Raw genomic sequence first — 25,953 nt, 5'->3', positions numbered from 1 at the left:
CCAATTAGCTTAACAACAGTCCTTAACAGTCCTTCCATGGATGTATAAAGAGTCCTTCAGGCTGTTACAACAAGCCAGCTGTTGCATTGGCTAACGCAAGGAGCTATCTACTGCTGCTATTCTGCCTTACAGTGGAGAGAATTAAAGATGAAATCTGGAAACTATCATTGGACCAACTCAATGTCAATATTGCATTCTGGTTGTTGATTGCTAAGGGAGGACAGCCTCCCTTGGAACGTTATTTTCCGTGTCATGGCCAATCACAGATTAGCATGAAAAAAAATGAAATACATTGAGTCCAATGTAGGAGATTCTTCCCTGCGGAACACAGCAGGCACCCGTCCTCCTCTGTCCCCCACTCCCCCTCCACCAATTGCCCCCCCACCACTTCACACACTGCTCTTTCTCCTCCCGCCCTGCAGGTGTCGCTGTTGAAGCATTTTAAACAGAATTTCAGTAATGGATTTTTTCCAAAGAAGAGAGAAAAAATACTTTATAAATAATACTGAGATTTGTAATGGTTTATTTCAACCAAATATTCTTTTTTATATTTTGATCTCCCTTTTGCCTCTCAAAAAATAGAGGAGGATCAACCTCCTCTGCCTCTATGGACCAGCCTCCACTCATGTACATACTCATGCTCCATGCATTCACACAAATGCATTCAGACAAGCATATATATGGTGTCCATGTGTATATATGCATCAAAATACTGCAAATATACACATATGCATATACATAGGTGCACTATTAGCACTCAGTGTCTCTCTTTTCCTACAAGCTAATCTTCCCAAGACAGAAGCGGACACAGACAGAGTAAGTGTCGCTTCTTTTGATGCCATGGCTTTGATTAGTGATGGGTGTATCCATGGTGACAGAGCCAGAGTTGATCAGCCTGATCAATCATTTTGACATTAAGAGACTCCTACCACCCCTCCTACAGCACACGCGTGCACGCGCGCACACACACGCGCAGACACAACACTGGCAAATATATTCTGTTATTGAATTAGTCTAAAACGGAAATAATTCTGTGATAAATGAATTTGTGGTGCTTGTGCATTTATGAATTAATGCTTAATGACCTTATTAAATACATACATCCCACATACTGTATCTGTGTACACACATGCTTTAAAGAGGCAGTTCACACACACACGCGCACGCACACAAAGAACTGGGACAATCCTAGTCCTATGATGATAAATACACACTCGGGAGTTTTAGGAAGCAGCTTTGTTGTTGGTAAACACTGCAGTTCTCAAAACGCCCATTTACCCGACTCTACTTGTCGTTTATTCTCTTTTCCTCTCCACCTGTCTCCTCTAATCTTTTCCTATTTCATATCTTCTTTGCTCTGCTCCTACCTGTTTATATTTGTGCTTTTTGCGCCACTGGCTGCAGGGATTAAAGTCGGTGATGTCGGTCGGCTGGTTCCTTCTCCTCCATTCATTCCTCCCATCCACTCTACAACTCATAAGTCCTCCCTTCTATTTCCCACTCTCTCCTCCAACCTTCTCCTGTCTTGATTATACATACTAAATGATATTTTTAATTTCATATAACCACTGTAAAGCTGCATTAAAAGGCTCACCGACCAAGCAAATTGAGATATCAACTCTTTTCCATTTCCACTCTTGCATGGCATTAAATTGTCTCGTCTAGATCATTCTCTCTTGCTCTTACACACACACACACACACACACACACACACACAAAGAGCTGTAAACACAGACACGTGAATCTCACATGTGCACCAGTGTTTATGAGCATTCAAACACACTAATATGAGGTCAATTTGAACCCATTTCACCCTACGATATATAACTTGCTGTAATTGCCGGATTTCACTTCTCTCCAGAGTAAACAGACCAGAATCAATACGCTCCCAATTCAATCAAATGTAAATAGAAACTGCACTGCATTTGCTATTAACAGAGTATTAATCTTTATCATTTCTTCATGGACTGAAACATCACAACTTTTACTCAGGCTGAAAGTTTTTTCACACTTTGATTTAAAAGGAAAAACTGTTTTTCTGAACCTTTTGAAATCAAAGTTAATTAACTTGTAGTGGCCACAGCCAGTGCAATTTAAAACTCAACTGCTTCTTTGATAATTTACACTTGCAATGCTAATAGCCCAGTGGTTCATACCTTCAAGCCAAACTAAACTACTAACTGACAAACCAACCAATTAAAGAGGTGGTCCCTGATCCTGTTAAAATTGAATCATTAAATAGGAAGTTCAAACACTAAACCAACAACATTAGTCCTCCATGAATAATAACAAGTTACAATATTGATTTAATTACCAAGCCAGTGATTCAAGCAGCCATGACATGCAAATACACATGCACATCAAGACCAAATTCCAATTATATTTCCTCTTTGCATATATAGAACCACACAGCAATTAAAATAATTTCATTAACTTGCTGTCTCCTGAATTCCCCGCTCCTTTTTTTTCCACGGGAGAGTAAATTGAAGAGAAATACGTTCTTATCGTATGCAGCTAGTTAGAAAGCCATAGCTCTCGGCTATGAGTAAGAGAGGGGGCAAGAGGGAGAAATTAATAGTTGTGGAAAAGTGTAGCATTTTCAGGCAAATGCAGTGGAACTAATGAGGCTCTTGTTTGGAACAAAAGATCCACGGCCTGCTGTTTGTGGGAGGAAAGCATGGATTATTTTACTAAGTAGAAAACAGAGGAAGGAGAACGCAAACATAGAGGAAAGATTAGCCGTATTCACCTAAACTGTATTTTGTTTTCTGTCTTCTGAGCTGTGAGCAGGTCCACCAAAAAATGATGTTCCCTTCTCGAATTTTCTATTCTAATGATTCAATAGTAAAACAAATCTATTATTTCAAAAGAGAAAATGCAAAAATTTGAGAAAAGTGTGTAAATATGGTTCTTTTCTTTCCTAATTTTCTCTCCTAATTTGCTGATAATCTTACGGGGGTCGCAGAACTTCTAATCTACACTGATATACTTAATACAATGTGAAATAGTAGATATTAAAATCCAAACATAAGCAGATAAAACTCCACTGACTACAGCTGACACCTCTGTGGCATCCAGACACAAAATTTCACGAGCTAAGAAAAATCTGCCCTTACATTCATTCATTGTTCGTCAGTTTGTGGTTCACCAAGCATTACAGGTGTTATTTCATGACATGTTGGTGATTATTATTTTACATACTTTCTTTCCCTCAACTCGTCTTCTTCAACTTTGGCCATTGATTTGCCAGAAATACTTTTGTCTTCGCCAGAGAAAACAGCGCTGTAATGGTTTCAAAAAACTTCAAAAATTTCATCAGCTACCACCGAAAGATTCACAAAGACTGACAACGTGGGTGCACTTCACTGGTGTACCGAGGCCATTGTTGACGCCGAAATCTTATGCAACAGATTTTCCCTATAAAACAGTTTTTTTTACTGCACCACATTGCATCTAGAGAGAAAAGTCCTTGTTGTTTTATTCTGAGAGACAAACAAAAATACTGTTTATCAATAATGCTGTACATTACTCTCTACTGTTGCTACCCTGGAAATTTCAATGGGATGTCACATATCTATGTTTGGACAGCTGCCCCCAAAAATATGAAGAAAAAAACAAGACTGAACAACAAAACACATCTAGAAATGTAGGATATATATATTAAAATAGCTGTTTTTACACTGTTGGAATGTTTCAGGATGGAGATTTACTTAATGTGTGCAAGCAGTCACTTGTTGATACAGCTTTGTGTGCATATTTTCATGAATAAATGAATGCACAAGCCTTCATGTATTCATGTATTCGTATGTGTGTGTGTGTGTGTGTGAGCATGTCTGTGGCAGTGAAATATTTTCCGCGTGGAGACATTCAATAAGCCTGGCATGTACAGCCAGCAGCAGGTGTGCATTATACGAACACAGGCGCAGGGCAAAACCCCTCCCTATACATCCCAAACTGAACAGAGAAACTGAAAAAAGACCTGCAGAGAGAGTAAAAGAAGAAAGGAATACAGAATGAGGGAAGGACAGGAGAAAGGGAGAGATAGAGAACTCCTGCAGCTATCTTTCTTCCCTGCCATCTGAAGAGCCCAGAGGAAGATAGGGGATGAATATTGAAGATCCTCCTCCCACTCTTAACTCTGCCTCTCTCTCGCTCTCCCTCTCACTTGTTTCTCCTGAATGCTTTTCTCTTTAATTCGCTTTCTTTCATTGGTGCCTTCCCTTCTTCTCAAGCTGATGCTCTGTGTCTGTGCTCTGGTCCTCTTTTGGTCAATTTTCTGCAGTTTTCATTTTACTTCCTTCACTTGTATCTTCCCTCCTTCTCTCCTCTTGTCTTTATCAGGTTATTGACCACAATTCACCCCACACTCCCCTTCCCTTCTCTATTTCTTCATCCATCTCCCGCTTACTTGCACTCTCTCACTTCCATCTAAAGCTAACCCCACTAAAATCCCCACAATCATCCCTCACTGTGGGTTTTGCCTCCATTTTCTTGAAGCCCATTTTTCTCTGTTTCTTTCAACTGACACCAATCTCTCCATCCCTTTCTTCTAATCACCATTTTTCTTTTTCTGCTGCTCTGTGTCTGGTTATTTATTGATAAGCTGTATTACGGTTTCTTTCTTGTGGATATGTTGTTCTGTGTGTGTGTGTGTGTGTGTGTGTGTGTATGAGCCCAGTTATGCCACTGGAGCTCTGCCCTTCACACAAGATCAATTAGTCTCACACACACAAAAGTCAGTGGGGAATAATGTTGAGTTTGAGTGATGGAAAGTGAAACGCACTGCAGGAGGAGGTAAGGGTGTGTGAGGATTAGAGATATTAAACTAGAAGAAAAGTAGAGTTTTGATGCAATTCATTGTAATCTGATATGTAGACTTCAGGACTTTAGATTTATTTATAAATCTACTATCTGTATTTGATTCACTAATCTTCACACTTCTATTAGAAGTGCATTTATTGAGAAATTTTGTCTGTTTATTACAGGTGCTTTTGTGTTCTCCCTTTCTTCTCTTTGTCTGTTCACACATTTTTTTCTTCTTCTTTGTCTGACTTTCTCTGATGGCCCTGCAAATTCTTCCTTTCCTCTTGTCTCGTTTTATATATCTGCTCACTTCACTTTCACCTTCTTGTTTGATTTCTCCTCTCCATTGTTCCTTTCTTGTGAACCTATAGTCTAATATTCTACTTTTAAATAGAAAATAATTTAGTTGCCACCTCATTCAGGCAAAATAAAAAAAGGCATTTGGCTAGAAGATTTGCACATATTTAGGTAGCAAGTTGGCTACAGAATAAAGCACCATTTAAACATTATGTTTTCCACATTACTCAATGGATTTAAGTTTCTCAATTTCGATGTTTTAGTCAGATCCAATTTTTTTTTTGTTGATGGTTGTCATTCATGTTAGTAAGTGACATGTCTCCGGCTCCGGTTTGAACACCGTTGAGGTCCTAAAACTGCCATGCATGCCCATATTTAACTGAAATGTGAGTTGCTTGCGTGCAAGAATAACAACAATAACATAATTTGTGCAACAGTCAAATCATAAACATGGATGACATGGCTGTGATAGTATACATGTCCGGAATTATTTGTTGTGGAGTTCAGCAGACAATACAGATAACAAGGATGAGGATGAGAACGAGAAGGAAACATGTTTATGGTCCACCTACCCAGGAGTCTCTACTTATTTGCCTGATTAGACCTCTTCTGGGGACTGTGTAGGCTTCTACAGCCTGTACTTGACTGACATCAATATGACCCGCTGTTTAGTTTTGTTTCACCCATTAAAGGTTACGCCTTTACCATTCTTATTGGTTCATGAAGTTGAAGCATGAAACATGAAGCATGGTGACCTCACATAATTACAACATGCTTTGCCCACTTTGAACCTGTGCACATGCTTAATTAGCCAGAACAAGTGAAAACACCGGTGTGAGTGTGCAGCACCTTTAGCAAACCAACCCTGAGCCTTATTAGGAGCTTTATTGCTCCTGGGCAGGAATAATAGAGGGAAATCCTTGTCTCCTTTATCAGGCCAAAGAGTCAGATCTAGTGCATTGAGAAATCTCCTCAGTGTTGAGACTTTCGACACTCAATCTCAAAAACAAAAAAGCATCCGTTTTAAGTCATCTTGAGATTACTGTGATATACCCAAGTAACTTGAATCTCCGTACATAATCTGTCTGAGACTCTCCCTCATTTTCAATGTTATAAATGGGGGAGAGTTTTCAGTGTTTCAGTGTTGCCTGGTGCAAAATACTGTCTTGAGGACTTGTGATGAAGGCATCAGGATTGGGTAGCAACCCAAATCTTTGAAGTATTAACTTTGAAGTAATAATTTGCGCTGGTAAAGAATTATTTGAGTCTGGCTCAACTAAAAGGAGTTGCACATCAAATGCACTTTGGATGAGTTACTCTTGTCCGTTTCTTCACATTGCTTTTCATACTGAATTCAAGGAGGAGAGTCACTAAATCCCAGTGCATATCCATGTTTAAAGGCGGAGGAAGTTTTTCCCCTTTAATCTTAGCACATAAAAGTCATCAATCAGTGAAACTTACATGTTTGTAGTTTTCCCCATATGACAATGTCCTCCCTAAGCCACACACACCTAGACACACACACACACACATACACACACACAGACACACCTGTATGCTGGAAGTGTCTTCTCCCCGTATCCCACAGCTTCCTCCCAGTGTCCCAGCTGAATGGAGGCATCTACAGCCATGTCTGTCATCCTGAGCTTGTACAGATTTTCTTCAGGCATGTCACCACCGACAGTTGATAACAGATGTCTACAACTCTCTAATAGTGCTTGCCAATCTGGAAGTTCATTTAAGGAAGAGCAACATTTATATTGGATGCCCAAAAAAATGTAAAAATTAAAGTTGCACACTTGTATCTCTTGAGGGAAATTATTATTACTAAATTATCTATGAAGAGAACTTTGTATTTATTTGTTAGTATCATTTTGTTTAAAGGCTCATCTATTTATTTATCATATTGGCTTGATATATATATACTTAATCAGTTAATAAACCACCCAAACACACTACATTCAATATGGCAGCAACACCCTCAGTTCTCATTATTTCAGTGCAGTCAGCGAGGTTAAATGCCATCCATCAAGACCTGATGACACTCAAAGTCATCAGTGTTTAACATTTCTATCAGTTACAACACCATAACAGTGAACTGTGGGCAGTGGAGAAGCCTTGACCGATTTACAAGGAATCATGATCCTATGATGGGTGCTGAATGCTTAGTGTCCACTGGCTGCAGTGGATTTTGGAGGTAAAGGATACCCGACTCTGCTCTCAGTCCTTCCAGTTTAGGTAAAGCCTCCTTCAACAGGAGCCATGTTGCTTCTTCACCTGACAGCATGAGTCTGTCCTGGAAAACAGAGGAGAATGCATTCATGTCCCAAACAAACACACTCATGTACATGGCCTATATACACTGGCATACATAGCACCATTCTGAGGCGTGGATGAAGGGAGCTTTAAAAGCGCATAGGACATAGCAAATTTATGAAAATTCTACTGTGAATACCCAAGTGTTAAAAGTTCCTGCCTTCTCTTTGTATGTCTAATCCCAGCTGACTGATAGCTGAGGGCAACCATCAATATTAAAGCGCTAACTTTCTGCTGCGTGTGTGAGAGCATGCCTTTGTGTGACAGTTTTACAAAGTATTGCTGTGTAGGTGTTGCTTAAGCAGTGATTTAAAACATTTCCCATCATGCACTGTGTTTGAAGTGTCCTTAATTGCAACCTTGTCTGGCTAGAAAGGAGAGGGTACTAAAAAAAGAGTTAAAGGGAAAGAAACAGATGATCAAGAAAGAGACAAAGAAAGAAGGGAGGGGGAAACATTGCAAGGGTTGGTCTATGGGTAATAAAATGGTAAAACAGACTTTCATGGTATATATACACACAGTAGTACACAAACAGAGTACAAAAATGCAAACAAAAATAATCATGGCAATAAGAGGAGTTAATAAACATGACTAAACACCTACAGCCATGCTAGTAGCTCTGTGAGGCTGTACTTAGGCACAGTTAAATGCCAACATCAGCATGCTAACATGCTCATAGTTACAATGGTAACATGCTACTACAAAGAAGAGGTGAGTTTGTGAGAAATTACTCTTGCAGGCAATTGGTTGTAAACCAAAGTATTGGGCATTTGACCTGATGATGCTCCTAGAGCAAAAGTCAGAGGATCATCAAAGTCATTTGAATTAATCTACAAAGTACCTTGAATATCTGTAGCGAATTTCACAGCAATCATCTGATAATTGTCAAGATATTTCACTCTGAAGCACCAATGTCGACCAGCCAGTGGCACTAGAGGAAAGTCGGGGATCACCAAAGTCATAACTAAGTAATTACCATTAAAACCATGTGTTTTGTTGTCATGTGCATCTTAACACATGCAAAGACACACATCTATACGCTGAAAGAAAAAAAGAAAACAAAAAACAACAGCACAGAAATGCCATCCCCCAGGTTTGATGTCAACAGTCATCTGTCACCATGACAACTTTGGGTCACAACCCAGCAGCCTGCCGTCATCATCAGAAGATTAAAGAGAGAGAGGGAAAAATGCGTTTGTTGCATGCAGAACAAAGGTGGATTGAATAAAATGAATGCCATTGTCCCAGAGAATCAACTGTGCGCTCACTCTTACCTTATCTCAAACACACACAGAGGCACACAAAAGATATTTTTAAGTGTGGTTGTGGTTGAGTGAGACTAAAGTGTCTTATATACAGCATACGGGGAACAAAGGTAGAAAAGAAGCAGATAGGTTAAGAGAAGCAAGAGAGAGAGAGAAATGAAAACATACGGATTGAGACAGAGACAGACACCGGAACACAAGGATGGAGTGGATTAAGATGGATGGAAAAGAAAACTGCCGGTGAAAGACAAGATAATTTTTCTCATTTTTCAGTAGGTGGTCAGAGAGGGAGACGAGGGCAACGAGCGAGAGAGAGAGAAAGAGAGAGAGCGAGAAAGGTATGGAGAGGTGGAGCGTGACAGAGTGACAGAGGAAGGCGGCAGGAGATAAGACAATAAGACAGAATGTGAGAGTGAAGGAGGAAAAGGAGGAGAGGACAGGAAAGGGTATGATGTAAAATGTTCTGCACCGATACACTGTCCAAACAGCATGGCAGAAGTGTGTGTGTGAGTGTATGCATGTGTGTGTTTGAACTCCTGGTCTTGCTAGAAACACAAGTTTTACACCTTTGGAGGGAAATTGTGGTTAGGTTTGGGTTAGGGAATGAGAATTGTGAGAATGGCCTTAATGTGAAGGCAACAATAGCTAAGTTTACATGCACACCCATGATCAAATCATAATGTCTTTAATGCAGTAATATATGAGAATGAGTAAGATATGTGAAGTACTCCCCAACCTGGATCCATTATTGAAGGACATTTTAGCCATTTAAACCACTCTAGAGGAATTTCTATTTGAGTTTTTCATGTTGCAATATACCTGCGTGCAATCTAACTACTTGACTGCACATGCCACAGATGTTTCTCTGTTGGTACTCCTCAGTGTCACTTTCACCATTTCATCACTTAAAAAAGACTCTCAACAAAGTTCCTGTCTGTGCTGTAAGTGGTGCTAACAGATATTTTTCAAATGTTGCATCCATTTCTGCAAAAAATACTTTGTACTGTAACTGTACATGCTCTGCAACAAAGTCACAACTGTTAACCACAGCAGCATAAAGAGAACAAAAAGATCCGGTATGATGTTCAATACTTAAAGGAAACTCAGATATTGTAATATAATTTGGGGTGTCATCGGAAAATGACTGGACTGCGGTCAATAGCAACATCTGTATCATTATGGTCATGTAAACTTAGCCAGAGACAGTTGTGTGTTTGTGAATGAATGACAGTTGTGTAGATGGTCAAAACCCTGAAATTTCAGCGGTGACTGTGGTAGGGTAATTTGTTGTGTGTCTTACTGTGTCTTGAGAGTCACATCGCTGGCAGTGGCAGGTGAAATGGTACTGGTCCTCCAGCTGTCTCTGTCGATCCTCAGTCAATGACAACGTCTCTATGTAACTTATAGTTAGCTGGACACAGAGACAACAGTTTGGTTTAAGATGTCTTTTTGTACATTTATTTATTTATTGTTGATTTAGCCTTTGTGTTATATTACAGATTTTAGTGAAATGCATTTAATTTGGAAATTAAATTCTGTAAATTCAGTGCAGAAGATACTGTAACGGTACAGTGTGAGTGTATTTGCTGTATGTGTGTGTCTTAGTCCAGATGGCATGGATGCATCTCATTACACAGTCAGGAGGGATAGTGAAGTATGGAAAATGAAAGAAGACACTGCCAAGTTAGGAGTTGTCATTATGCTTGTGTTGCAGTGATCTGATGAATTCTTTAATCAAGTTGATCGTAGTTCCATTACCATGTCTTATTACTTGTGCAATAAAATTCACAGGAAATTATATTAGTGATGATACATCCATAGTAGACATACACTAGTTCTTAGTTTCAGATTATTTATGATTTGAAACTGCCTCAGGCGTTGGCTTCTCCATCAATAAACGTTCAATAAATATTCTTCATTAAAGGACATGGACATAAAAGCGGAGGCAACGTCACAGTTGATAAAATAAAAACAGTCATTCTCCATGTTGTTAATGTTGTGAAGGCGCAGTGTTTTTTTTTTTAATCTGCTCATACCTCCTCTTCAGGGTTGATATCACGAACAGCTCTGAGCCGTAGTTTTGTTCCTTCAAACACCATCACACAGTTTGGCCTACAGTCATGGTTTAGCAGAGATAAACTGGAAGAGAGCAAATAAGATGATGAGGGACAAGAGGGAGAGATGGCACCAGAGGGTGGGAGGAGGAATGAGTGAATGCAAATTGAAACAGAGGAGAAGAAACAGAGTAGTGGAGGGGGGAAGAGAAGATGAATGAAGCAAAAACAAAAGGGTAAAGAGAGAAAAGAAACAGACAACAGGACGGAGAGAAAGGGGGAAATGAGGAGAAAACAAAGGAAAATGAATGTATCTGTGATTAAATGTCTAACTTTCAAACCCTTCCTGGCAAATCTGATGTGTGTGTGTGTGTGTGTGTGTGTGTGTGTGTTTCTAAACCATGCAGACTGGCAGCTCTTTCTCTTTAAAAACACAGTGTTAATCCTTAATCATAGTACATCTGCAGCACACTAAATAAGCGGAACAGAGACAGAGAGCGCTTGATAACACATGATAATACAATGAGAACCGCATCCTGCTGAGTCACAGATGCATGTCCAACAGTTTTGGGACCCATTGAGACCCAGGTTGACTGAAATGATCATTTGTGCCAACATATTTATGGAAGAGAAAACACATGTTAAGTGACATATCTCCCTCAAGATTTCCATCGATCTATCAGATAGTTTAGTGTGACGGCTGTGGGATATTGAGTGTCTTTTACCCCTGTATCCAAGGTGCTGTTAAGGGGTTAAATATCATCTGGCAACGTGACTCATAACTTGAATCCTGCACAAGACTAAGAGCTCAAAGGAAGCAAACACATACAAATACAGATAATTCCCTGCACAGTGTGACAAAATGAGCGCTCTGCCTCTGCCATAACAAATGTCACTATTCATTTCTCTCAGTCTGTCAATCTCACATAAACACACACACACACACACACACACACATACACACACACACGCACACACACACACACATCAAGAAAAGATGGGTACTCCACTTCTGTCACAACAAAGGCTTTTGACTCATTTTCCAAATTTGTAACTCAAGCTGTCCTCTTACTCAGCCACAAGCACACTTTTTTCTGACAACAGTGTCGGCATCAATCATCACCACTGATCCAAAAACTATAAACTATGTCTTCAGACAATATTATTGTGACGTATACAGTAACAACAAGGAAAAAACTCAGCAGAAATAGAACATTTTCTAGATGGCATCATATTATCCTCACTAACAAAAGACCAGACCAGCAGATATTTTAGATGCTCCATTAACATCCACAGAATCTGAAAAGGCACTAAAAACAATGTCAAACAGTAAAGTCACTGGACTAGATGGATTCCCCACTGAGTTTTATTAACACTTTTGGCAAACACTATCATCACTATTCACCAGAATGGCAGACAAGATAACCCCCCCATCCCCCCAAAAAACAAAAACAAATCCATCCCCTATGATATAACCACAGCACCTATCTCAGTTCTGCTTAAAACAAATAAGGAACCAGCTCACTGCACGAGTTACAGGCCCATTTCCTTATTAAACACTGATATCAAAATCACCAGCAAAGCACTAGCAACCTGAATGAGATCAGTTATCTCATCCCTAATTCACTCAGATCAAACAGGATTTATTAAAGGCAGACATTCATCAAATGATACACACTGTCTTTTCAACCTGAAGGGCAGCAATCATAACAAACTAATCTCACAAAACTTTACACTCCACAGAAGCACCAGACAAGGATGTCCACTCTTACCTTCACTATTTGCACTCTTTATCAAAACATTTGCAGCAGCAATACGCCAAAACAATAATATCACAGGCATCCGCACCAATAAGATAATACATAATATCAGACTATATGCAGACGATGTACTCCTATTCCTACAAAATCCAAATAAATCAATCAAAGAACTTATCAAAATCATCAATACATACTTCAACATCTCTGATTGTACAATAAACTGGAATAACCCATCATCCTACCAATACATGGAGATAGCTCTCATGCTTCATAACAAATCCCCCACCTACCACTTACTACTGACAACATCACATATTTAGGTATAAAATTCTCCCCCAAGCTGTCAGAGTTGTTACACCTTAGCTTCACCCCACTAATAAAAACAATACAAGACAACTTAAATCGATGGATGACATTGCCACTATCCATTATAGGACGTATTGCCACAATAAAGATGATGGTATTACCAAGAATCAGTTACTTCACAATGATCCCAACCAAACCCACAGCAAAATGGTTCAACTCACTAGACACACTAATAACAACATTTTATTGGAAAAACAAAAAACCCAGAATAAAATTAACCATATTACAATCAGAACATCAAGGAGGCCTAGAAGCACCAAATGTCCAACACTACTACTTAACAAATCAATTGCAATACCTTATAAAATGGATATACGCAACCCATCACCACGACCCATGGCTTGATATAGAACAAACCAAATGCCAAGACATAGCAATTACAGACCTACCCTTCCTCAGTGACACAACCAAACACCACAACTGCTCCAAAAACACTGCAATCGCCACAACTTTGACAGCTTGGTATAAAGTCAATAAAATAAAATAAAAAAAACACTTCAATGTCACCTACTGCACAAACACCCATTCAGACTTCACTGCAAATTAGTCACCTCTAATAGGCACTAAATGGAAAGAAAAAGGGACATACATTACACATTTCCATCACATTTTTGACCATAACACCTCATTAACATTCCAACAGCTAATTGACATATATGGCATTGAGAAACAACAATACTTACAATACATCCAATTAAAACATTCAATCAAGGCAAAAACGGATATCTCTGGCACACACCTGGAACAACTACCACTATAGGAAAGCATGAATAAAATTGTATTTGCATCTTCCACTGACTCTACCAATGCACCTCATATTCCAATAAATGACCACACTGATAACCACTTTTGGAATAAAATCTGTAATAACATCTTCAGCATGTCTAGACATTCTAACGTAAGGCTAATATAATACAAGATCATTCACATTCACATATGCACTCATTGTACACTCAACACAACTGACGACTACCTCCATGCACTCTGGCTCTGTCCACTGTTACAACATTTCTGGGAAGTAACCACCACACTATCCCTGTTCCTCGGCTGTAGCATTCCCTTATCCTATTCCATATCCACGCTTGCAATCTGGATATACTCATCACATGTTCAACACAAATCATAATATTCCTATTTGTAGCCCCAAGTATCATCAAGAAAACAATAGAACTAAACTGGAAGAGTAGGAAAAAAAAATCAACATTTCACAATGGTTGGATCTCCTAACAACACCGATATCAATGGAACAACAATCAGCTTTACAAAAAAGAACAACTTGAACAATTAAATAAAATATATTCAACAACGATCAGACCTATTCTGCTGTCGGTGAGCTAATGCCACAACACAAGAAAAGAAAAAAAAAGTATGTGTATATGGGAATGTGTGTGTATGTATGAACAGAAAGAATTGATAATACTAAACCAAACCAATCCTACAAAACTTGCCTGAAATGCATCCAAACCCAAACAGATCACGCCCTCCACTTATTTTTTTTATTTCTTTGAATTATTTTTCTGTTTTGTTTTGTTTACTGCCTGCTGTTACCTTTCTCTGTCCTTTTATGTTTTGTAGACCAATATCATCTCTTATGTTTGTATTTGTTAGGATGTCCATATTGTCTATATATGCATGCATTAATTGGTGAATTAAAAAAAAAAACAGTGTCAGCATCAAGACACTGATGCCAAACATCCATTTTTTTTTACTTCACATTGAGTGCATGAGAGATTTAATATTTTATATTATATAACTAACAGTAAAATCTTTGTATGATGTGTTTTCCACTGAGATTGTAGGGGCAGGATGCAGTATAACACAAGGAAGAAGTGGAAACTAATAAGATATCTGTGAGGGAGACTTAATGGGAGAGAGGCAGGTCTGTTCAGATTTTAGTTTTACTGACTAAAATATTTATTTACCCAACACCTACCTAAAGAGTAGTAGTGCACTGAATTCATACACATTTTAATGAATGATGTCCTTGACTGACAGTCCTGTAAACATACACTGAGTGGCCAGTTCATTAGAGAAACTAAATATTAGAAACAACTCTAAATGAACTAACCACAAACCACATCCTCCATATAGTTGATTCAACACCTTTTTAAAACAGTTTGAACAAAAACTGAGCATCATAACCTTCATCAGGGCAGGATTTATTGAAGGCTGTTGTATCATTAAGCAACTGAGCGTATTAACCTTATAAGTGTTTTATTATGTTTAGCCTACACCTCATAAAGAATAAAAGCATGTAACTCATCAGCAACGAAATAGTGCCAGTTTACAAAGGTGGTTTTCATATATTGTGAAGTCCTCATGTGCATCTTTCCAGTGCTGAGGTTGTGAGTGTATGTGTTGATATTGTGATTTAAAAAACAAAAACAAAACTATTTTAAGACCTCCCTGACCAATAAAAAGACATTTAATGTCACTGCACATATGGCTGGGAAAAAAATACTCAAGAGGTTTGTCTCTATTTATGACCCCCTCCATTACAGCTCCTCTCATTTATCATATTCATAGAGCAAAACAATGGCTGCAAGAGATAAAGACTGTGCGTGTGTGTGTGTGTGTGTGTGTGTGTGTGTTTGTGTGTGTGTGAGCCTTTGTAAAACCATCCGTCACCCCCTGGCTTTGTTCTACGGTGGAGAAGTTGCAGGTTGAATATCGACTACAAATCAAGCCCGGCAAACGAAGCTTTTATCTGATGGAGAGTGGCTCATTAGCATACTAATTAGATTAATTAACTAAACCACATCTCGCATCAACAATATCTCTGCTCGCACTGACTGAAACCAACTGTTGCTGACATAAGAGAGTGAAATATCACATGGGTGTGAGAGTAAAGACAATGCAAAACTTTTAATTAAAAGTTAAATACATTCTTCCCTTTCTTACTGTCATCTATCTTTATTTCTAAGTGAGATTCTCTGTGTGTCTCACGCTTGTTTCGTCTCTAAAAAGGCATCCAAATGAAAACTGAATGCTTTGCAAAGCTTTTATGTGAACTTGAATAACAAGTTGAATGGGGATCACCTGTGTGCAGTCAAGTTGTGACCAGTGACTTAAATACATTTGATACAGAAAGAGTTGTTTCCGTTGATCAGTTGATTACAATCATGTCTTCTGTGATTCAAAGATGTAAAACAAGAAAATATGAAAACATTCTAAAGGGGTTAAAACATTTTATAGCTGCTAGATAAAGCTATTTTTAAAGCAGAATAACACTTAATTTGAGCAATTTAATGTTATTTCTATGGTCTGGGACAACAACTGAGACCAAATCCCTATAATTTTCCAAAATTATTCTCAAAAGTACTCTTTCAAACTCATCATTTTGACAGCTTCACAGGTTTGATTGTTATTTTCCTAGTTAAAGAAAAGCACAAACATTTTCATGTTTAATAAAAAATAATAGTAGAAACAGGCTGCTATGTGTCAAAGCCAATAGACCTTTTTCACAAAAGACATTTTGACATGTCAAAAGAGGAAAAACACAGGTGCAAATAAAAAAATGAATGATGGCTGAATTCCATTTACAGTAGCTGCTTCAGTTTCAGGTTCCTAGTATTGTGCCTGCTGGCTCACTGTCACCCTGTCATGACTTACTGGGACACTTTAATAGAACAGAGCCATTAATGTTATTAGTAACACCTGTGCTTTTCCTACAATGACAAGTCAATATGTCTGCTGTGAAAAAGGCCTGTACTGCTTTCAGTTTATGCCAAAGACTTTTTAAACAAATGACAAGACCTCAGAGTTTCACAGCACCAACATGTGACAGTCTCCTATGGAACTGAGACTAATGAAACTCTTTTAGTTGAAAGAGACAAACACTCTTGCTGCCGAACACCTTTGAGTTGTGTACAATGCAAATACATCTCCAGGGTCTTTGTATCATATTGTTAGCTCATCTGTTCTTCCTGTTTTCATTTCACTGCATCTCTGAGAGGATTTGGTTGTGGCTACAGATGGGTTTAACCTCCTCTGAGGTGATATGAAGTTCATAGTTGCGGCGGATTACAACAAGTGAACAAAGGTCTGTTATCAAACCAGCTGTGAATCGTTTTGCTCCTGATAAAGAGCTCCAAGGACGGGATTTAATATCCCTCATACTTTCAATGAGCTAATCAGCAGAGGCCAAGAGAAAACGATAGAGGGAGGGATGAGCTTACCGGAGACAGAGAGGAGAATGAGAAAGTCAGAAAAATAGAAAAACAGTTTTTGACATACAGCAGAGAGAGGCAAATGAATAAAGAGTGATGGGGTGAACAGAGGTGTAGCCTCACCAGTGTAATCCCTCTTTCTTCAGCAAACCCGTGGTTGCTAGGCAACCCAAAATATGAATAGGCAGGGGCACCATCCTGCGAACAGGCCCATCATTTATGGATGAGTTACAACACAAATCACACACACACACACTGACACAGACGCACATGGTTTGGCTAAGCTTTGGTAAAGCCACTGTGACCATCTGACATCTCAACACCGGCCAGATAAACTGGCTGGGATACCTGCTGTGTGCGTGTGAGTGTGTAGCAACACTAACAACATGTGCAACGACAGGCCAAATCCCACCCTGTTCAACCAGGACTCAATACAGGGATTACAGTACATAGCCCCTTACTGTGTGTGTGTGTGTGTTTCAATCTCGCTTGCCAGACCACAATCACATATCAGTTGGAGTCAAACCTCATATTCCACCATGTGCTCTCCATTTTCTCTTACCCCCGTCTTCCCCAAACAGCGTTATAATATTCTGTCAACATTCATTTTCAAGTTTTCCCTTCACAATAAAAAAATCACTTCCTCTCTTCCTTCCTTGTACTTCAAAGAACTGTCAGGAAAAAAGCGAGGGGAGCTGCGAGGGCTTTGAACGTGAGCGGGCAAGGGATGGGTGGGGTTGGTTGGGTTGTGGTGATCTGTCAGGTAACTACATTTAAATTTTGTGGCATTTTTATTGTATAAGTGAGAGATAGAGGTGCCATCTAAAAAACATTATAAGCTAAATTGAAAGTAATAAATCTTTTTGGATATGTATGCTGTGTGTGAATGTGTGTGTGTGTGTGTGTTACCTAGGATACAGCCCAACTCCGATCTCTTGCAGCTCTCCGTCACTGATGGTGAAACAGTTAGATGTCACCTAAAGGAGAGAAAGAGGGTGAAAAGTTGAGATGAGGGAGAAATTATTTGCTGAATTGCTTCAGGGAACCAACAGTACCTTTCATCACATGTTCTGAACATTTTTACATATCTTTGGCACCTGCAAAGCCCCGCTGGCACATCGAAGAAACATGACATGTTTTGAGATGAAGGCGCTTTTGAGCATGTAAAACTATCATCTTCTTATTTTTGAGACAGGAAAATTCTTTCTTTCAAAGATAATAAAGATTTTTTGAAAAAGAAAAGGCCTGAGCATGTTTTTTTTAAAAAAAAAATATCTTTCAATGATACAACATTTAATTTTTAATAGCACAAGTGAAATATTTCCTCAAGGTCCTGTGAGATGAGTGAGTAAATGTTTAAAGACAGTATTCATCAACAGCTATACAGAAGAAAGAAATACACCCAGTAATATCTTTGGAACAGAGCTGGTATGAAACCAATTTACCACCCTCAATATGACAGATATATGAGATGAATGGGAGTGACTCCTTGCTACAACTCTAGTGCATTTTAAAGGATGTGAGGAAGAATTTGCAGCCAAATATTTCCTGAGCACCACTTTAAACATAGCGCTGTAGATTGTAATGCTTATTGCTGTTTAGATGAGCTAAAGGCATAAACTTCATTTCAAATTCTATAAGAAACTACATGATTTGTTTTCTATTACACAGTATAAAGTGACAAATAATGTTAAGAATGAAGATTTGTGTATGAAGTAGCAACACTAAGAAGCCTTCAGGGTTTGTTTGGTTTTTTAGCAATGCTGGCTGCGTGGCTCGAGGGATGGCAATGTTGCCAGAACAGAACAGAAATTCATGATCACCAAAACATAAATTCTAATGACTTTAGTGATCCGCTCGTCTTTCATCTAGCAAGTCAAAGTCTTCATTTGTCTAACACTCTGGTCGACAAAATACTTGTAAAACTAAAGAAATTCCTATCAGCCTCGGCTGTGCTTTATATTTAGTGCCAATTAGCAAATGTTAGCATTCCAACATGCTAACCTAAGATGGTAAACATGGTAAACATTATAGCTGCTACACATCGGCATGTTAACATTGTCATAGTGAGCATGTTAGCATGCCGATGTTACCATCACAGAGCTGCTAGGATCTTAATCTTATATTTTTGGCCTCTACAATTCAGTGATTACTTCCCAGAAATAAAAGTTTCTGTTCCAGCCACAAATATCTTTGCACTTGCATTAACAAATTTTTTGCACACTTGGGGGCAGCAGAAACAAGTTGTAAACACAAGACTGACATATAATCAACTTTTAAGTAGATGTAGCAAACTTTTTAGCATTAGCATTTTAGCATTTACACTTCCAGCAGTCACAGAACAACATCACCATTCATTTGGAGTTGTGTCTTTCTTTTTTTTCCTCTGAAAACAGCTGCTTGCTGCTGCTGAAAATGACGCCATGAGAGTGGTGAGAATGAACCAAAACAATAAAGTTGCAGCTGGACATCTAAACAATGAGCTGAAACTTGCTATAAAGCTCCATAAAGCCAAGCTGCAGAGTCTGGTGATAATTCTCAGTAGGTTCATCACTATGAGCAACGCCCTTCACATTACACATTGTTATTTAATACATTGTTACTACAAAACATGTTTATTATAACTGCTTTAAGCAAGCAAACAAATGAAGTATTGAAAAACACGAATGTATCCAAATCTTTACACTCTGTTTGAAACATATGCAAGCAAATCCAACCTAACACTTGTTTATAAATCACATCACAAAATCTCACAAACTATCAAGTCTTATCCTCAGAGAGCACACACTGGATTGAGCCAAATAATCTTCTTTCCAACATCTACAAGGCACAACTAGAACTATACTCACACGGTTATCATAAATCTACATAAACACTGTACGAGCTGTAACACTTGTGTGTATAAACCTACCACAATGCATCAGGGTGGTCTGCATGATTTAAAGGACACATTTCAGAAATGAATTAATGAAAGAGCCAAAGCTTTTAGAGAAAAGAGGAGAGATTTCAAACGAGAGGGTGAGATTTGGTTTGCCTCTTTCAACTAACAGAAATAGCACAGAGATGGTTTGAATAAGGAAATGCCTGATGAAGTTGTTTAAGAGAGTGAGACAGAGAGATGATAAAAGGGAAAACAGCAATAAACACACTAAAACATAAAAAAAAGTTATCAAAGAAGTTACAGATATCTGACTGTCTTCAATCTGTCAATTACAGAGCTAGTGATGGTAAACAAGCGTGTTTGTGTGTGTGCTGGTGGTCGCGATGTGTTTGTGTGCGTGATGGGTTGCTGGTTTTTTTCTGTCCCATGCAGAACGTAGATAAATAATTGTAACTTTAGGAACATTAGTATTCAGACTGTCAGATAAAATTGTAGGGAGAAGCATGCAGACAGGGAGGGGCGGGGGAATAAGATTTATAGTGAACCACAGACAGATGTTCCCCATCCCACTGATATTCACACCAGAACCAGGACTCATCAAAATGAATCTGCAGTTGTAATGAACACCATTAGAGTCGGGCCTCATGGGAAATGAGGTTTTTTATGCAACTTAAACACCACAAAGCCAACAGGAGTGAAAGTGATTACACCAGAAAACACTAACACACACACACAAACATAAAAATACACAAAATCTTTGCCAAAATCTCCCACTTTAACACAAACACACACAAATCTTCCTTCGTCATCTCACACATACACTTACACTTCATTGTTATTCAGTCACTCTCACAGACATCCATCACCTGTGCCATAAAACATGCATTAAAGTGGGGGGAGACAGATACATCATATACTAATACAGCAATATGTTATATACGAATTACAATACATCACAATAGAATAACAGTTAAGTGTTTTCATGTGATGTTTATGAAGTAGGTGTCACCAGTAGAGGAAACACACAGATGGTTAGAAATTTGGCCAAAATGTTTTTTTTTACTGAGAGTAATACAATAAATTGAACAATTTGTTGATCCACAGAAAATGAATCTGCAACCATGTTGGTCATCAATAGATCGTTTCAGGCATTTTTCAAGCAAAAAAACGGTTTTCAGTTTCTAAAATGTGAGGATGTGCTGCTTTTCTTCATCATACTGCATATAATAAACTGAATATCTTTGGGATTTGGACTGTTGGTCAGAAAGTAAGATTGGCATTTCTTTTCAAATTTTTTGTGACATTTCATGAAAAAAACATAATTATTCAAGAAAATAATCTGTAAATTAATTAATAAGGAAAATAATAATTAGTTGCAGCCCTAGAATTAATATATGGTAAATGCTTTGATATGCAATGCTTTTTATATATTAACACTGTATGTATGGTGTTTTGTTGTATGTGTGTTGCATGCCCCCAACACACACATACCCCCTTCATGCAGGAGATAACTAAACGTGCAGTGGACACATTGATATAAGCCTGCAGTCACAGGTTAATCTGTGTATCACCACTTAAACACTTGAGTGTGGAACTGCAATTCCAACACATAACTGCTAAATCACAGAAATACACACAATGAGGTAGCAAATAAAGTGAAGTGGAGGGTCAAGAAACCTTGCTGGACCACAAGCATCACCCTTTTCAGATCAACTGGCATTCAGAGAGAGTGCACAAGTGGCTGAGTGAGAGAGAGCAAAGAGTACTACGACTGAAACTTCAATTAATTTAAATTTCCTTTGCCCATATCGTACACTGGTCTCCTTTATAAAGCTTTGTATGAGTCTCCCACAGTTTTCACCTTATTAGGAAAAGGCAGCATGGGTTAGTGGCAGCAGGGATAAAGGGACGGTCATGCAGAGAAAACAGAAAGGATGGTTCTGAGAGGAGGGAGGGGGGTGATGAAGTGAAGTGAAAATTTAAACAAACAGGGCACTCAGCTGGGCATAGATCTCTCTCTGTCACACACACACACACACACACACACACACACACACACACACACACACACACACACACACACACACACACACAAATACACATACACTAACCCTCTCTCAGGGGATGAGAATCACTCTAGCAGAACATCCACATCTGCAGAGCCGGCTGGTAAACGCCTTTGGCATCCCTCACACTCACATACTCACACACATACATATATAAGGAGGCCTCCCTGCTTTACACAAATGGAACACAAAATAGTTCCTATAGTTATATGTATAGAATAGTTTCTATCTGACTCCCACACCTTCATCTGACCCCCTTCATCTCTCCCTGTCTGGATCAAAGTAAAGTAACAGTAACAATCCTTCTGCAGAGGTAGCAGCTCTCATCACTGTACTGTACAACATGATCTGTTGCAGCTGTTGTCACCAGATAGAAGAATTCACCTCATAAATTGTCAATAGACACTTTGAACTGCTCCTTAATCTCAACACTGTTGCTCTGTTTGTTGACAACTGATGCCAAATTAAGTTAAACTACAGCAAACGGAGGCTCAGTCTGATTCCATCTACTACACCCTCATTCTATCCTGCAGGGTTCACCATGTTGAGAGCTATCCCAAATGAGTTATATACAATTCTTCAACACTACATGTGCACCATTGCTGATTTACAACACTCCACTAGCCCTAAACAGAAACATTGCTGCAGGACAATGCTCAAATATTATTTTCAAACATTTGCTACATTTTCCTTACATTGCTTTTCAGAGTTACTTTAGACAACAGCTGGAACGATTAGTCAATTGATAGAAAATGAGTCTGGAACAGTTTTAGTAATTACCTAATTAAGTCATTTTTTCAGCAAAAATGCCCCACAAAGTCTAGTTCCAGCTTCTCAAATGGGAATATTTAAAGGTGTTCCTTGTCTTTTATGATAGTAAACTGAATGAATATCTTTGGGTTACAGACTGTTACAATCTGAATATGTCATCTTGGGCTCTGGGAGATTATGATGGGCAGTATTATGACGAGACCAAATGATTAATCAATGAATCTAGAAAATAACTGGCAGATTTATCATTGCTTTATTGTTAGTTGCAGCCCAACATTAGTTACACCTACAGAATATGCAGTGAGATCACTTTCTTTAAAAAAAAAAAAAAAAAAAAAGAAGGTGAATATCACCTGTATGAATTCTTTTTATCTATTGTATCTATCTTTAAAAAAAACGAGTGCAGAATGTCGTCTATAAGATATCCTCACTGCTTTGAGCATGCAAAGAACTAGCACATAATACAACACAACCTCTAGGTGAGCATGTATCCATCAGTAACCATGGTGATGGCTGTTTTCTCCTTATGATGAGAGTGGTAAGTGCGACCCACAGTTGACCTGTTTATTTATAACCTCCCCATTAATAAAGAGAGAGAGAGAGAGAGACACTGCTGCGAGAATGAGTTCCTTTGAGGTGACACTCTGTGGGGAGGGATGAATTTGGGAGAAGGTCAGGAGAAGGTCAGAGAGAGAGATGTTAATGTCTAGAGGGCTACTTTATACCCATCTTGAGTGAATGAATTGCTTTTCACAAAATGAAGTGAAAGGAGCTCTCCAGCAAATAAAAGAGCTGAAATTCTTAACAGCAGGTTCTTAATGCGAATTATGGGCCTGATATGACTCAGCTACTGTCTTACCCAGTGTAGAGAATTACACGATTTACTGCATTTGTACAAAAGAAACCGAGGCATGCATTTTTTGGAAGGGTTTTCATGGCATTTAATTAGTTCCAAAACCCGCACACATAAAAACCAGGCACGTGATACAAGTGCACAGAACAGTATCCGCAAGCAGAAAAGCATCCTCGCGAGAGAGCATTTCTGCTCTGTGTGCACAAATGTGGTCCTGCGAGTACGGTGTTGTGATGAGCATGAACTTGACCCTCCCTAAGACTTGGAGGCAGAAATGGAATAGACAGTCCGCTCCTTTGATTGGTCACTTAGAATACTGACCATGACCTTTGATTGGCTGTTTGGTTTGATCACTGACACAGTGGAAGACAAGCGGTTGTCTGAGAGATCAAAGGGAAACATAAATAATGATATTTAGTGGCTGATTCTCCGTTTTTTTTACCACTTACACTAATGGAAAAGTGTTAGGCATCGTAGCAAAAGCCTTAACACAGTTTAAACCCACTCTCAGATTTGTGAAACCTTTATTCTATTTGTGAAAACACAAAAAAGGGCAATTTCACTAATTTTGCGGCTAGAAATTCACATCACGATTCCACATCTCACCAGAGGTAGAAAAGAAATTGCCCTTTTTCAGCCCTTTTTCACAAATCTGAAACTGTGTTTTAATGAGTCTCTGGAGTCTCCTTGATAATCTATCTGGACCTGGTCTAATGTGGTCTGGATGGAAAAAAAAGTGAAATTGGCCTTTTTTCTGTTTTCATAAGCAAAATAAAGGTTTCACAAATGTGAAAGTGTGTTTAAATAGGCTTCTCATAAGTGACTGCCTGTCTTCCACTTTGTCAGTGATCAAACCAAACAGCCAATCAAAGGTCTGCCTCCAAAGTCTCAAAACTCAACTTGACGAGCGAGCGAGAGTTGAGCAGTTGCAAGCATGTAGGGAGGGTCAAGCTCATGCTAGTCAAAGCCCCGTGCTTGCGGGACCACATTTGTGCACATGGAGCAGAAATGCTTTCTCGCGAGGATACTTTTCCACCCGCGGATACTGTTCTGTGCACTCGTATCACGTGCACATGCCTGGTTTTTATGTGCGTGGGTTTTGAAACTAATTAAACGCTATAGGTTTTCTTCAAAATGTCAGTCCCCACATCCATTCATTTGCTCATTTATTTTTCTGCCTGTCACACACAATATTTCTGCTGATTATATTTGGATGAATCTTGGAGAGATGATGAATGTGAGATAGAGGAATAGAGGCAAAAACAGGCGAATGAGTGAAGGGAGAGGTGAGCAGCCTGTGATGTGGAAAATGGGAAAAAAAAAGATCAAAAGCAGCCTGTCTCCAAAATGTCATCTTCTGTGAGGGGAATAAAAAACAAAAAAATGCATTTCTTCATGCTTTTGATGCATTTTGGACTTACTGTAGATTAACACTTAATAACTGCTACGGTAGGATGTGGAGAGATAAATAAGTACTACACTGAATTTAAGATCTCCTTTCCACTAAAAAGAAAATATTGATTAAAAATGAGAGTTTGTTAGTCTGTTGATTTATCTATTTTCCTGTGCTTTCATCTGCCAGTGCCTGTTAATTTACTCAACTCATGCATGTAAATACAGACCTAAAAACTTTAAGAATTGACACCTAATTTACTTGAGAGTCTTGCCTATCTGAGTCTTGTTTAGAATCTCTTTATCATCATCATCTTCAAATGTTTTGGCTAAATGGAAAAAGTCAATGATGTTTTAATTTCATAACTTCAACATCAAACCCCCAAAATCAAACTTAACTCAAAATGTTCAGACTTTCCTGTCAAACCATGCAGGCAAAAGCTGTAAAATCTGGCAGAACAGGGCATCACCACCCCTGAACAGACCACAGTGTCCACTACTCTTCTTCTTCACCACCTGAACAGCTTTTCATAAATTAGAAAGGGGTCAAAAGTTGAAAAATGTCAACTACATGCATATGAGGGCAGATTTGGCTGGCAACTCTGAAGTCATTTGCTGAAAACTGCAAAAGGAAAAGTGATGCAGTGGTGGGTTATGACGTTTAGTCTTTGCAGATGTGGATACACATCTGTGGAGTATATTATTAATGTAGTTCCTGGGATACTTTTTTTTTGGTATTTCCCTCCAAGATGATGGATACAAACAAAACAAAAAAGTGGTATTTTGCAAAAAAGTCACACAAATTGATGTCATAGGTTGCTTATTTACACAATATTAATAAGCAGCCTGCAGGTGTTGACGAGCCCACAGTGACGAGTACAAAGTACTGGCTGAAATTAAATTTTGAACTGATAATACCGATATATCAAAAATGAAAGAATCACCAAAGTTATTACAATT

General features: G+C 38.7%; 1 protein-coding gene across 2 annotated transcripts in view; it reads right to left on the bottom strand.

Annotated features, from left to right (window-relative positions):
• Positions 1 to 25,953, bottom strand: part of smyd3 (SET and MYND domain containing 3) — a 90,936-nt gene that overhangs the window by 4,633 nt on the left and 60,350 nt on the right. Inside the window, exons 6-11 of one of the 2 annotated variants that reach the window (XM_067592449.1) lie at positions 17,940 to 18,007; positions 17,154 to 17,228; positions 10,718 to 10,820; positions 9,982 to 10,092; positions 7,309 to 7,396; positions 6,652 to 6,826 (exon numbers count right to left, since the gene is read on the bottom strand). In XM_067592449.1, the coding sequence (XP_067448550.1) occupies positions 6,652 to 6,826; positions 7,309 to 7,396; positions 9,982 to 10,092; positions 10,718 to 10,820; positions 17,154 to 17,228; positions 17,940 to 18,007 (620 nt within the window). The remainder of the gene's footprint in view (positions 1 to 6,651; positions 6,827 to 7,308; positions 7,397 to 9,981; positions 10,093 to 10,717; positions 10,821 to 17,153; positions 17,229 to 17,939; positions 18,008 to 25,953) is intronic. The other variant, XM_067592454.1, reaches the window with a different exon arrangement.

The sequence above is a fragment of the Thunnus thynnus genome, chromosome 1 (genome assembly GCF_963924715.1).
Source record: "Thunnus thynnus chromosome 1, fThuThy2.1, whole genome shotgun sequence".
NCBI classification, from domain to species: domain Eukaryota; kingdom Metazoa; phylum Chordata; class Actinopteri; order Scombriformes; family Scombridae; genus Thunnus; species Thunnus thynnus.
Note: the sequence above shows the minus strand (reverse complement) of the source record. Positions and strands in the feature narration are given on the sequence as shown.